The following is a 13,212-nucleotide window of genomic DNA, read 5'->3' as shown; positions in this document are numbered from 1 at the left end:
CTTTAGTGATCTGTGCAAGCCCCACTCCCTCCCTGCTACATTCTCAGTGTGGCCTGGTTTGGAGAGAAGGTCTTTGCAGATGTGATCAGGTAAAAGCAAGGTCCTCCTGGATTAGGGTGGGCCCTAAGGCCATGACTGGAGTCCTTATAAAGGGGGACACATGAAACAGGCATGGGCCAGGACAAGGCGGCCACGTGATGACAGAGGCAGAAACGGGAGCGTGGGGAGCCCCCAGGAAGGCCAGCGAACAGCAGATGCAGGGAGAGTGGCAGGGGGCAGACCCTCCCTGGAGACGTCCATGGGTGCTCCACACAGCCAGCCCCGCACAGCGGGAGACAGAGGTCTGTTCTCCTCCGCCACTTGCCTGGGGTCTGCTGGGACAGCTCTGAGGACTCAGAGGGCCTGTCCTGAGCTGGTGCAGGGCAGCCACGACCTCAGTCACCCCTCGTGCCCACCCCATCAGGAAAGCAATAAAACAAACCCCACCTCAGACACATAAAACAGACTCTGGGACGACAAGCAGGAGTTCCAAGATGACACATCTAGAACATCAAGGGGTCAGAATGTCGACCCTGATCTACCTTGGTAGTTCTCCACTGGCCCACACAGTACGAGCAGATGTACACAGAGTAAATAACGGCATCCCAGCAATGACAGAAGAATATTCTAGATGATACAGGCACACAGTGGAGAGACAGCAATTAAGTCATTCTAGCATTACTGTGTGTAGTTATGGGGTCAAAGTCTACCAAACCAGGATGTTGTTGGCCCCGTGTAATTACAGGTGACATCCTTAAACCCTCTGGCCGCAGCCAGGGCTCCGTGAGGTCAGAGGAAGTGTCTGTTTTATCAACCACTGTGTCCTCCTGGCTCAAACATGTGTTGAAGGAATGCCTAAAATAATAGGTAAATTAATTTTCTCTGGGGAAAACTAAAGGCTAAGAGGAAAAGTCACCTCTGACTTGATTCCCAGGAGACAAGGGAAGGGGCCGTGCCACAGGATGGGGACCACAGAAGCCAGGGCCCAGAGGTGTCAAAGTCAACCTAAGGTCAGGGAATGAGTCTCCCCATGTGGGGGGGGCACCCTCCAGGCTGCGGCTCAGCCTACACCTTCCGCGCTTAGCAGCTTACATGAGCCATTTGGTACCAGGAGGCCAAGGCGAAAATGAAACCGACAGGAAAAGCTAACCAGAGATTCTCCACCGACTTCCGAACTGTGGATGTTTCTCCCCACCCCACCCACCGTCCAACAGAATAATCTGCGATACTCCCTGGAATCCGCAGGCAGAACGCCATCACCGAGTGTGACTCACGCCCCCCACACTGGCACCCATGCACAATCTCCAAGAATAAGTATTAATCTTTCTCCCAAATGCATAATCCCAGGTATCATCATGGAAGGTTTGGGAGACATTTTCATTTTCTTTTTACTTGTATGCGCTTCCTGCTTCTAGGTAGTAAGTATGCATAACTTGGCTTATACTTTCTTCACACATCAACATGGAATTTCTTATGAAGGGTTCCTGGTCTGGTGGTCCAGCACAGAGATGTAGTGAAGGATCCCCCAGGGAAACCCACGGACTCTGACCTAGATGGTCCCGTTGAAGCAGGACACGGAGCAGGAAGACCAAGGCCACCCAGTACTCTCTTCCTCCCGAGGTGATTCTGCCTCAGGAAAGGACAGGCCGTCCTGGGGGCCAGCTGTGTGTGGGACTGCTCTCGATGAGCCCTCTTCGTCCTCTCAGTAAGCCTGGAGGGGGTACCGTCACCCCATGTAACAGACAAGACGGAGCGTCTGGAAACAATGCTGCTGTCGGTTACAGGTAACACTGAAACAAGATCAGTGCCACCTTTAAAAAAATTACAGCCATTTTCTCCTTTAACAGGCAAACAAGCAAGAGAAGACGCCTACATTCAGAGCCCAGGGGGATGGCGATAGACAGCAGAAGGCTGTGTGTGCTTGTTTGCTGGTACCCTGCAGGGCTGGGGAGGCCCTTGTTCTTGGAATCACCCTGGACACGATTTGGGAACTGATGAGTATTTGGAAGATGCTGGAGAGCAAATCTGAATCTTGGGTTTATGGGAACCCTTGCTAGACAGACTTTTAAGATGGCCCCAGGATGTCCTCCTCCCAGCATCCACAGCCCTGCCACTTGCAAAAGTAATGGGACATACATGATTATAGGTCTAGGACTACGAGACGAGCACCTGTCTTGCCGCCTTTGAGGAAGCCAGCACCCATGCAGGGCAGCCTCAACCGTGAGGGAGTTTGGGCAGCGTCTAGGAGCTGTGGGTGGCCTCTGGCCAGCAAGACACTAAACCCTCAGTCCTACAACCTGCGGGGAGCTCACTGCTCCACAACCTCCACAACCTCCACAACCAAGCAGATCTTCTCCCACTCGAGCCACAGATGAGACCACAGCCTCAGGCTGAAATTGTGAGAGCCCCCAAAGCAGAGAATCCAGCAAAGGCACGCTAAAATGCCCACGCCCCAGAAACGGAAAGAACAAGGAGCATCAAGGGGATACTGCTAGGCAGCTACTGTAGAACCATAAAGCATTTCCAGAGGAATCTCCCGGAGGATCCAGAGAACAGATGGTACAGAAGGCCCGGGGGTGAAAACAGGGGAACAAACAGTAACTGACCACCGCATCCCACAGCGGTGAAACTCAAGTCCTGGACCAAGAGCAAGAAGGAAATCAGCCAGCCGTCCTCACTGCTGATCAGAGCCCGCGGTGCCTGACGCCCAGCGCGACTAAGCCAGGGGCCTTCACACGTTTGGGAAGGTAGCGGAGCAGGAGTTAGGAAGCTGGGTACTCATGCACTTATGGGAGAACTAATACCAGACTGGGTTTGCCTCAAACTCCCATGGGCAGAGGGAACTGGGTTAAGAGCAAGATGAAACAGGAGGGTCCTGAGCTGATCGCTGCAGAAGCCGGGGGTTGTCAATCACCATAAACAGTCCTGTCTCCCCAAAGGAGCCCAAGAAATCGGGCTGAGCCTCTAAGAGCACAAAGCTGTTGTTTCCCTGGGCTCTGTGCTGCCCGCAAGGAGCTCAGGAAGCAAATGATATGCTGACCCTAGGGGAGGGGCGTTTACCTACAGGAGCCGGGCTAAGGTTTCTCAAGGTGGCCACTACCTATAGAGCCTGGGGCTTTGTTCTTCCAATTCCAAGTCAGTTCTGCCCTCTGGTGCAGGAGATTCAAAGTCTTTGGGGCCTGGTAGGCAGCAGAAATTAGTTGAGAGAGCTCGGGGGTGGGAGCTGGGGCAAACCAGAGAAGGCTTGCTTCCTTCCTACCCAGACGACCGCACCGGGAACTCAGGACCCATATAGAGCCACGTGTCAGTGTTTTTTCAAAAGCAGCAGAAAATCTAGATCTTAATATGGAATCTCTGAAGTTTTTTTTTTTAAAGAATTTTTTTTTTTTTAATAGAGGGAGTTGATTAATTAGTGAGTGAGAGAGGGAGAGAATGGCAGGCAGAGGCAGAGGGAGAAGCAGGCTCCCCGCCAAGCAAGGAGTCTGATGTGGGACTCGATCCCAGGACGCTGGGATCATGACCCAGGCCGAAGGCAGCTGCTCAACCAACTGAGCCACCCAGGCGTCCCGGAATCTCTGAAGTTTTAAATGTAGGCCATTCGTTTTAAAAACATTTAAAGCATTAGGTCAAGTGCCATCGAACACAGGCTCAACATAAGCGACCTTGGTTACAGATGTTTTCCCCCCAAACTGGGCAACCTAAGTTACCCCCCAGAGGATTGAGGGATTCTACAGAAATCTGACTCAAATTTCTCCTCCCCCTCCCCCTTCCCAGACACACCCACATTAGCCTTAAAAATAACCGTCAACGAAAGTGCAGGTTGAAATAGGTCTTAGGTGGAATTTTATCACAGTAGAAACACACCACCGTGGGCTAACCCGGGCGGACAGCTGCGTTAGCTTCTGTGCAAACCTCATTCTCAAGCTTTGCCTGCCATCTGTCTCAGACAGCATCCTGACATTTCAAGGCAACCGATTATAAAAACTGTTATTTGCAAACTACTTATCTGGAGTGAATCGAGTTTTTCTCAACCCTGGTCAATTGCATAAGACCGCAGTTGTCATTATTCTGGTTTTCCCTTGTGCGTTGTCATCAGCCATTGTCACTGTTCTCAAGAACTGATCATCAATAAAACTTACAGGTTTTAACCTAAAAAACATGTTTTGACCAGCTATGAAGGCAGTTTTTAAAAGTTCGTTTGATATAAAAAAGGGGAGGAAGGTTATGTAATTTAATAAAGTTTTATAACCAATGACCTGATTTCATACCTTCATTTTACAGAGGCGGCTGAGTGAAGGGGGGAAAGATGACTTTCCCTAAAATCACCTGTGGTCGGTCAAGGTCAAGCTGGGGCTGCAATCCAGGTCTTTGAATCCCCAAAGCCTACAGAGTCTTTCTACTCTATCTGGCAAACCAAGAACTAATGTGTGAAAACGCACACAATGCAGTGGAACGTTTTACTCTATAAAATAATAATAAAAATAATAATAATATAAAATAATGTATTTTTCCCCAATCTAGGCAGGCTGGAAATGCTGCCTCCATTTCTTGGCCTTAGATGATAATTAATAAGCTGCTTCTAGCAATGGTGGTTTTTGGTTTTTTGGGGTTTTTTTTTTTTTTTAAAGATTTTATTTATTTGACAGGCAGAGATCACGAGTAGGCAGAGAGGCAGGCAGAGAGAGAGGAGGAAGCAGGCTCCCCGCTGAGCATGGAGCCCGACATGGGGCTCGATCCCAGGACCCTGGGATCATGACCCGAGCCGAAGGCAGTGGCTTTAACCCACTGAGCCACCCAGGCGCCCCTGGGTTTTGTTTTATTTTTTTAAAGGCACTGTGCCCAATGTGGGGCTTGAACTCACCATCCTAAGGTCAAGATTGTGCTCTATCAACTGAGCCAGCCACACACCACCCCTCCCACTTTTAGTGACTTTCAGATGCTCATCATTTAAAAATGCCTACACTTCTGGGGCACCTGGGTGGCTCAGTGGGTTAAAGCCTCTGCCTTCAGCTCAGGTCATGATCTCAAGGTCCTGGGATCGAGCCCCGCGTTGGCCCCTCTGCTCTGCAGGGAGCCTGCTTCCTCCTCTCTCTCTGCCTGCCTCTCTGCCTGCTTGTGATCTCTCTCTGTGTCAAATAAATGAATAAAACCTTTTAAAAAAAAAATGCCTGCACTCTTGACCTTCCCGTCCCAAGCCCTCATTCAGTCCTCCCTAGAGCCCAGGGGGGCAAAAATCCCTGCCCCCATCGCACAGATGAGTAGACGGAGGCTGAGAGTGGTGGGTGGCCAGCCCTAGATCACACAGCTAGCTGGAGAAACCAGAACTCTGGCTCTGAGCCCCCGGCCCTCTCTGCTCTGAACCCACCTCTGCCACCTGCAAAGCCCTTTTCCAACAGCAGTGGCTCCCGTCTGTGAGGTGAACACTGCCCGCTAGCAAGGTCTACAGGTACTGTCCTGAACCCCAGTTTTTAAGCTTTACACCTTACAGGACTTTTTTGTTTTGTTTTTTAATCACAAAAGTAATATGTTCTTTGGAACAAGTCAAAGAAAATGGAGGTATGCAAAGAAAAATGCAATCATCTCTCCTGCCCATCTGCCCAAACCCCTTCAAAACACAGACAAAATCAACATTAGAGGTGAAGAGTGTGTCCTTCCGTACTTCTTCCTTTTTTCATAAAAACACAGAGACATGTGGAGGATTATGATAACCGTTTTCGGTTTTCATCAGACCTAGTTCCTCACATGAATCGGCTGCTGGCTTTGCTCACAAAATATCACGAACACCCCCCCAGATCAACAAGCACACAGACTCGGGCTTCTTAATCAGAGGCATAATGTTCCGTGGGATGGACGGGACGGTAATTTACTCCGCTATTTCTCTACTGAGAGGCAGGCAGATGGCTCCCAGGTATTTTGCCAGCATGAGTAATGCTGTCATAAACAATCTGGTAATAAATTCCTAGGTCCCCGTGCCCTCATTCCTCTCAAACAGAGTCCCCAAAATGCCACTGCCAGGTCAAAAATGTACGCACGTCTTAATTTAATTTTAAAATGGCATATTATCTTAATAAAAAATTCCTCATAAATAATGAATAAAAGCATAAAAGGAAGGAACACACACGTAATCCGTCCACCCAGAGATGGTCTGCCTTAATAATTTGATAAATTTCCTTCCACAATGAGATCACACAGCTGAGTTAACGGAACTTTTTTTACTTCAATAGGCTGCAATTAAATTCCAGACGTCTCACGTTCCCCCCAGGAGGCTATGAGAGAGCCACCCCCCCCCACCCATTTTCCCCATAGCTCTCTCAGGTGTCTACAATTTAACAGATGCAAACAGAATGTCCCAGTCATTCCCACTGTGTCTTTCCTTGGTGAGAAGGGACACTGAGCCCTTCTCCTGGGTTTCTTAGGAACATGCCGGCCTTTGAAACACAGGGGAAACAAAAATATCACTTGATCATTCTCTCAGGAACTATCTTACCGACTTTTGCTGCTCAAACATAAGTTTTTTATAGAACAGGTGGAACTGCTCAAAGCTGAGTTCATCTTTGTGTGCGCCAATTTCCTGTAAATTAAAAAAAAAGTGACCATGTCATCTCTTAAAGTCCCCTACAAGAATACCACTGTGCGTGACCAGGCAGAACCACTGACCTACAGCACTGGCTACACGCAAACTCACCTTCTTCTGAACCCAAACTGTCCAAAGGTTTCCTCATTTATCTGCCTGGAGAACATACTCACCAGGGGCCCCATCGGGTAAGATCCTGCCCTTGACCCCTACCACGGAAGAGACATGGCCAGAATTCCAAGAGCGGGAATTTACAACTCCTCCCTCTGGGGGCAGAAGACATTTCCAAATCCAGACCTAGTCTAGGGTCATTCTAAAAGCATGGGGGGGCACCTGGGTGGCTCAGTGGGTTAAGCCTCTGCCTTCAGCTCAGGTCATGATCTCAGAGTCCTGGGATCGAGTTCCGCATCGGGCTCTCTGCTCAGCAGGGAGACTGCTTCCTCCTCTCTCTCTCTCTCTCTCTCTGCCTTCCTCTCTACCTACTTGTGATCTCTCTCTGTCAAATAAATAAAATCTTAAAAAAAAAAAAAAAAAAAAAAGCATGGGAAGACCAACCAAGCCTTAGGAGTGGGACAGAGCTCAACTCTAGTCAACGCTGGTCCCCGGCATTGCTTAATGGCTTTGGGTAATTTACCCGATCCATTTTGACCCTCAGTTTCTTCATCTGTAAAATGGGAAAACCACCACCACCCTCCCTAGAACCTCTCCAAAACCAAACCAATAACGTCTACGTATCACCAGCTCGGGAAAGCCTTGATCAAAAACAAGATTCCAACGATGCGACTTTGAATGGGAAAGTCTCTCTCTGTCTCCATTTCTGCCTTCTCACAATAGTAAGAACATTCCCGGCAGGTCAAAAGATGGCCTGATAGCCACAAAGTGGGTTAACTCTTCTGACAGCTCACTGGTGCAAAAATGAATGTGTTTTCTTGGCTAAGGAAGCCTGTGACTGGGCTTGCCAACTTGAGCTAGAGGGACAGAGGGTCACTGGGCTCCTTGCACGGAGTCGGGATCTCTCTAAGCACCGGTCAGGGGGCCTACACATCAAATCCATCCTTACCCCGTTCAGGAAGGTCCCACCTGCCCTATCCTGTGTCATCACTCACGGAGAGCCTTAACCTGCCACCCATCTACCAAGAGCTTAATTCACCAGACCATAACCAGACTAAATGATGGGTGGGAGGAGGTCTGGGTGGGAAAGTGGGAGGGCAGGCCAGGGAGGAGCCAACTCAGACAACTACGTTATGAGGACTTGGAGACACAACGCCACGCCCCTGACAGCCTACATAAGGAACCTTTCATAACATTTTCCAGAAGAAACACATTTGTTGGTGTTATTTAAAGGAAAGTAGGTTGCGGGACAATGAGGAAAGAGAAGGGCTATACTGGTGGGAGCAAGTCAGGCAGCCTAGCAAACACCATCTGTGGAGGACGTCCTCGGCTAGGATTGCGAACAGGGTCCTACGACCTTCACGTGGTCTCTCTGTCTGGACTGGGACAGATGCCACTGGAGGTAAGGTTCCTCCTGGCCACCATTCGATGGGGCTCAAAGACTAAGTGACCCCAAGTTCACAAAATCGCCAGGCCAGCCAAGCTAGGGAACTTACCACAAACTTATCTTTGAGGAACTTGGCACTGCTCACTTTGAAGTTGACCAGGGGTAAGATGGTCTTCAACTCTCGGAGGCTGATGCTGCAAAAAAAGAGAGACCCCAGCTCTATTCACCTCGAGGGGCTTCAACGGTGGAGGGTTTGGCTGTTCCCACCCACCCCACCATAGGGAGCCCACTGTGAGCAGAGGGACCAGAAACATCGAGGTGGGTCTGGAAGCACAAGGCTGGTCTCCACCCTTCAGGGATGGCACGAACTCAGGTCACATAAGAGATTCAAGGCGTGAGCAGAACACGGTGCCAGGAGACCAGATAACCTTTGTAGATATGAAACGTCCCAGGGGTTCAGACAAAGATGGGGGCGGTCAATGAAGGTCAGAGGGCAAGGGGGCAGGAGCCAGCCTCATGCGAGCACCTACTACGTGCCAGGCCACCCTGGGTGTCATCCGGGCAATAACGTTCCCTAACCCCTCCCTACATCTGACCCCCCACCAGGAAGCATTACCCACCCTCGGGGTTCAGAACAGGCAACAGGGGAGGGGTTTGGGAGGGACACGCTGCTCGAGGTCAGAGCTCGGTGACAGCAGAACCCAGGTTTGAATCAGATCCCAAGAGGTAGAGTCATGTGCGCCACATCACAGACATCTTCATGCGTGCTTTTCACTTGGGCCAGGTGGCAAGTTCGTCGCGGAGGAAAGAAGGGGAGAGCACATTCGGGGCCGAAGGAATGCCCGTAACAGCAGCGGTTAACAGTAGTGGATGCAACCGCCGGGCACCGCCTGGACGGACACAGACACTACTCCCTCCACGCTCTAACACCCTGCTGAGGTGGGTACCGTCACCGCCTCCAGGTTTTGGGTGAGGACACGGGCTCAGAGAGGTTCCGGGCAGGGAGGTAGAAGGGGTGGGCTGCAGGGCAGCCTGCCTCTAATCACCGTATTTCCCCACCTCTCCGGGGACCACACGAACAGGGGGGAGGGGTGGGGGGAGCATGGGGGCTCGAGGGCACGGCATGCCGACCCCTGCAGCCACAGAGCCGAGTGTCTGCTAGGGCGAGAGAGGGCAGCCTGGGGGTGTCGCTGGTATGGTCAGAGAAGACCGTCTGTGTTCTGGAGACGTCAGACTGGACAGGGCTGTGCATGGCCGAGGAAGGAAGCCTGCCCAGGATGTGGGCAGAAAATGGCCCAGTTTCCCCAACGTTGTCAACTCGGCCTCTGCCGGTACATCCAGAAAGCATGTTACCCTCAGCAGCTGCCCCTGCAGACAACTAAGGGGGACTCCCCGCCGTCCCAATGTCCCCACCTCCAGCCTCTATAGTCTAACAGCCTCCCTCCCATCAGACCCTCTTACCTGCAAGAGGCCGCCCGAGCCCCCATTACCGCGGGGCCAGCACCAAGGGCTTTCCCAGAAACATCGGGGTGGGGGCTGGCCGGGCAGAGAACCAAGCAGGCTGGCTGAGACCCTCTTTCTGACCCAGTCCCCAGGCTGTCCAGGAAGGGACTGGCCAGGACAGGATGAAGAGAGAGGACCAGCAGGGGCCGGTGCCCCAAGACAGGGCAAGGAGTCTGGCCAAGCTGGTGGCCCTGCAGGGCTCATCCAGGACCAAGAGAGAAGTCAGAGTCTCCCGGCGAACCCAGAACCTCCAGGCAGAAACAGGGTCAAGAAACCTCCCCACCTCCAGGTACAAAGACCGGGACACTAGGAGACAGTGGAGCAGACGTCAGACCTGGGGGCACTGGGCTCTAAACTACAGGGCACCTGAATCAACCTGCTCCAAAAGCCCCACCTTGGAGCAGAGCAATGGAGCCCCCCAGTAAAGGTGGGGGCCACAGAGCTTCCTTGGGCTCCTGTGCCGGGACCTTGCCACTGCACTCCCCTCTCTGGGCCTGCGGGTCTGTGCTGCACTGCCTGACCCTGAACCTGGACAGGCTGGAGGGGAAGAATCCAGCAGCCCCTGGCCTCACCCCTCTCCCCGTTTGGAGCAAGGTCACATCCAGCATCCCAGCCCTCTCAGGACATCGACGGAGGACAGCTCTGCAGGCCGTGGCTGTGACCAAGGCAGCCTAATTCTGGCTACTACGCACAGGCGCCTCTGCCCCACGTCCTTCCCAGTAAGCTTCCCGCACACTAATGCCCATCTCAGAGTCTGCTTCCTGCCCACTCAGTCCGTGACTGTGGGTTAGGACCAGGCCAGTTCCTCTGGAGACGGAAGCCAAGAAATGGTCCCTGCCACGGGCCACAAAGAGCACCGCCCCCCTTCCATGGCAGGCATCACTCCACGATCGTGGCACCTGCCCCTGTCGGCCTGGCACAGTCCCAGCTCCTGGGGCACGGCACCCCCACAGCCTTTACCATGATGCCCCCAGGAAACCTGCCTGCCTCCTGGAGGCTGGACCGACACCTCCACCACCCCCGGCTTCGTGGGGCGTTAAGGACAGTACACCGCTCAGCATAAGCCAGGAACCGTGCAAGCACTTTCACGAACCCACCCCCCCGAGACCTCACACCAACCCAGGGAGGCAGCAACTGCTGGCTCACTCGCACAGCCTGGAAAACTAAGGCGCCGAGCAATTAAGTCATTTACCCAAACTCACACAACCAGTAACGGTTAAAGCAGAGATTCAAGCCTCACCACGGCCCCACAGAACTTTCCATGATGATGGAAATGTTCTAGAACTGGGCTGTCCGATGCGGTAGCCACTAGCCACACACGGCAACTGAGCATTGGAAATATGGCTAACACGACCCAGGAACTAAATTTTTAAATTTCATTTGATTTTCATTAATTTAAATAGCCACCTATAGGTAGGGGCCACCGTATTGGACACAGCAGCTCTAAAGGCTGGCTTCTTGAAGAAGAATTCCGGCTGGGGGCAGGGGGGTGGGGGGGGGCACCAGCATCTGCTGGGAATTTGTTAGAAATGCAAAATCCTTGAGCCCCAGGCTAGACCTAGTAAAGCAGCGTCTCTGCGGTGGGGGGAGGGAGCGGGGACTGCTCGAACCTGAGGCCAAAGCCCCCCCAACCCCAATGTGCTGGGGCCACACTATTACCTTCGTTCCTGCTGAAGGAGGGACCTGGACTCACATCCTTGTCTCCCACCTGCAAGCCCTGTCCCTTTTGCCTCCTGAAACCCAGCACAGTCTTCCCTCTGCCCCTGCCAGGCTGAAGAAAAACCGGGCAGCCCACCTGCGGCAGATGCAAATTCCATGTTCTATGCCCACGGGCAAAAGGCAAAGAAATGTCCACAGGAGACCCGCTGCTCTCAGGCCTGGAGGCTCCTGGCCCCTCCGTGGGATGCGGCCATGGGGAGCCTCCCACCAGGGAACACAGTTCCAGGGACCCTCACAAAAGGTTTCGGGGGCTTTCTCAAGGGATCTTTTGGTCACAGAAATGTTCACCTTTTGCCCCAACCTCAGAACCTAATTCCCAGATAAGAGACAACTCAACTGTAAAGGCTCAAAGATGGGGGTGGGTTGGGGGTTCTCCTCTAAAAATCGAGCCAAGAGTTACCGTTAAAGCATTGACACCTTCGATTTAGTCTCCCCAGGCCTGGAAATGTCACAAGGAAAGCTTTCCCAAGCTAGAATGTTCCATTTGCTCAATGTTATGTCTAGGAATGAAAGGGAGAACTTTCTAACAAACACTAGGAAGACCAAACCAGCGAGACCCGACCTCAAGGAGCCCCTGCCAACGTGAGCAGCAACAGGAAGGTAAGACTTAAGGAAAGCAGAACCTGTCTGCCCAGTGGCGGAAGAGGGGGGTCATGGCACAAGGCCAAGAATCCTACAGTGACCCCAAAAACTCTTCTCCTGAGGGTCCTGTCCTATGTTCACTTGGAACACGATTCGGTGATAATGTGACCATAAGGAAAAAGTAAAACACAGATTAAATGACAAACAAAAGACAACTTCTCAAACCAAGTGTCTCGTTCCCACTGGTGGATTTCTAACGTAGGCACCAACATCACTTTCCTAAAGAGCTACAAGGAAGCCTAGATGTTCTTACAGTTTAACCTGACCTAAAAGTGGTCTAATCTCCCCTTTTTTAAGGTGGGCTGGATTCAGTGACTTATTCCCCAAGAATGGTGGGGGGTGGTATGAGTTTACAAAGGAGCTATCTTCCCAATACCACCTCGGCCAGGTGACCAAGGATGACATCACTGCTGACAAGCCCTGGAGAATACGCAGCCCTCCAGGTGACGACAGGACAACAGGATAAGAGTTCACCTCTGCGATAATCGTCCCAAACACCCACGACCTCAGCCTCCCCATCACTCCTGCCTCGTCATGACAAAAATGTCCCACCAAAACCAACTAAGGGAGATGCTAGGAGATACCTGGACATATCCCTCAAAACTGTCAAGGTCATCAGGAAAGATGGAGAAACGGTCCTGACCCAAAGGAGATCAAGCGGCAGAACAAAGTGGTGTAACATAGGGTCCGGGGTCAGATCAGGAACCAGAAAGAGCACTTCGGTGGGGAAACAGTGAGCCCCAAATGCCGTCCAGGGCTCTCCTCAAAGTCCTGTGCCGATGCTGGTTCTTCCGCTTCCACAAACATGACTTGGTAGTGCAGGAGAAGAGCCTGAGAGAGACCCGGGCACAGGGGTATTTGGGGAGTTCCTACGGTATCTTTGCAACATCTCTCTAAATGTGAAGTTATCCCCAAATTTACGATTTTGAGAGAGAAAGAGCACACACGCGTGCACGTGCACAAGTGGGGTTGGGGAAGAGAGAGAGGGAGAAGCGGACTCCCTGCCGAGCAGGGAGCCCGATGCGGGGCTCGATCCCAGAACCCTGAGATCACATCTTGAGCCAAAGGCAAACGCTTCACTGACTGAAACACCCAGGCGCCCCTCCCCAAGTTTAGAAATTAAAGAAGAATAAGAAAGAAGATCATGTGTGTAGTTAGATTTTAATGAAGTAAAATGAACAAGTGAAAAAACGAAGCTGAAGGGGGATATCTACTGAAACAAAGTGTCGCTGGGGTT

At 51.9% G+C, this 13,212-nt stretch overlaps 1 protein-coding gene across 2 annotated transcripts in view; it reads right to left on the bottom strand.

Moving 5' to 3' along the window:
• Window positions 1-13,212, bottom strand: part of LOC111152978 (phospholipase C gamma 2) — a 140,304-nt gene that overhangs the window by 73,588 nt on the left and 53,504 nt on the right. For both annotated transcript variants that reach the window (XM_022511757.1, XM_022511758.1), the window contains exons 5-6: window positions 8,221-8,305; window positions 6,527-6,610 (exon numbers count right to left, since the gene is read on the bottom strand). In XM_022511757.1, the coding sequence (XP_022367465.1) occupies window positions 6,527-6,610; window positions 8,221-8,305 (169 nt within the window). The remainder of the gene's footprint in view (window positions 1-6,526; window positions 6,611-8,220; window positions 8,306-13,212) is intronic.

This window comes from Enhydra lutris, unplaced genomic scaffold, assembly GCF_002288905.1.
Source record: "Enhydra lutris kenyoni isolate GAN:26980312 unplaced genomic scaffold, ASM228890v2 scaffoldscaffold30, whole genome shotgun sequence".
In the NCBI taxonomy this organism is placed as follows: Eukaryota; Metazoa; Chordata; class Mammalia; order Carnivora; family Mustelidae; genus Enhydra; species Enhydra lutris.
Note: the sequence above shows the minus strand (reverse complement) of the source record. Positions and strands in the feature narration are given on the sequence as shown.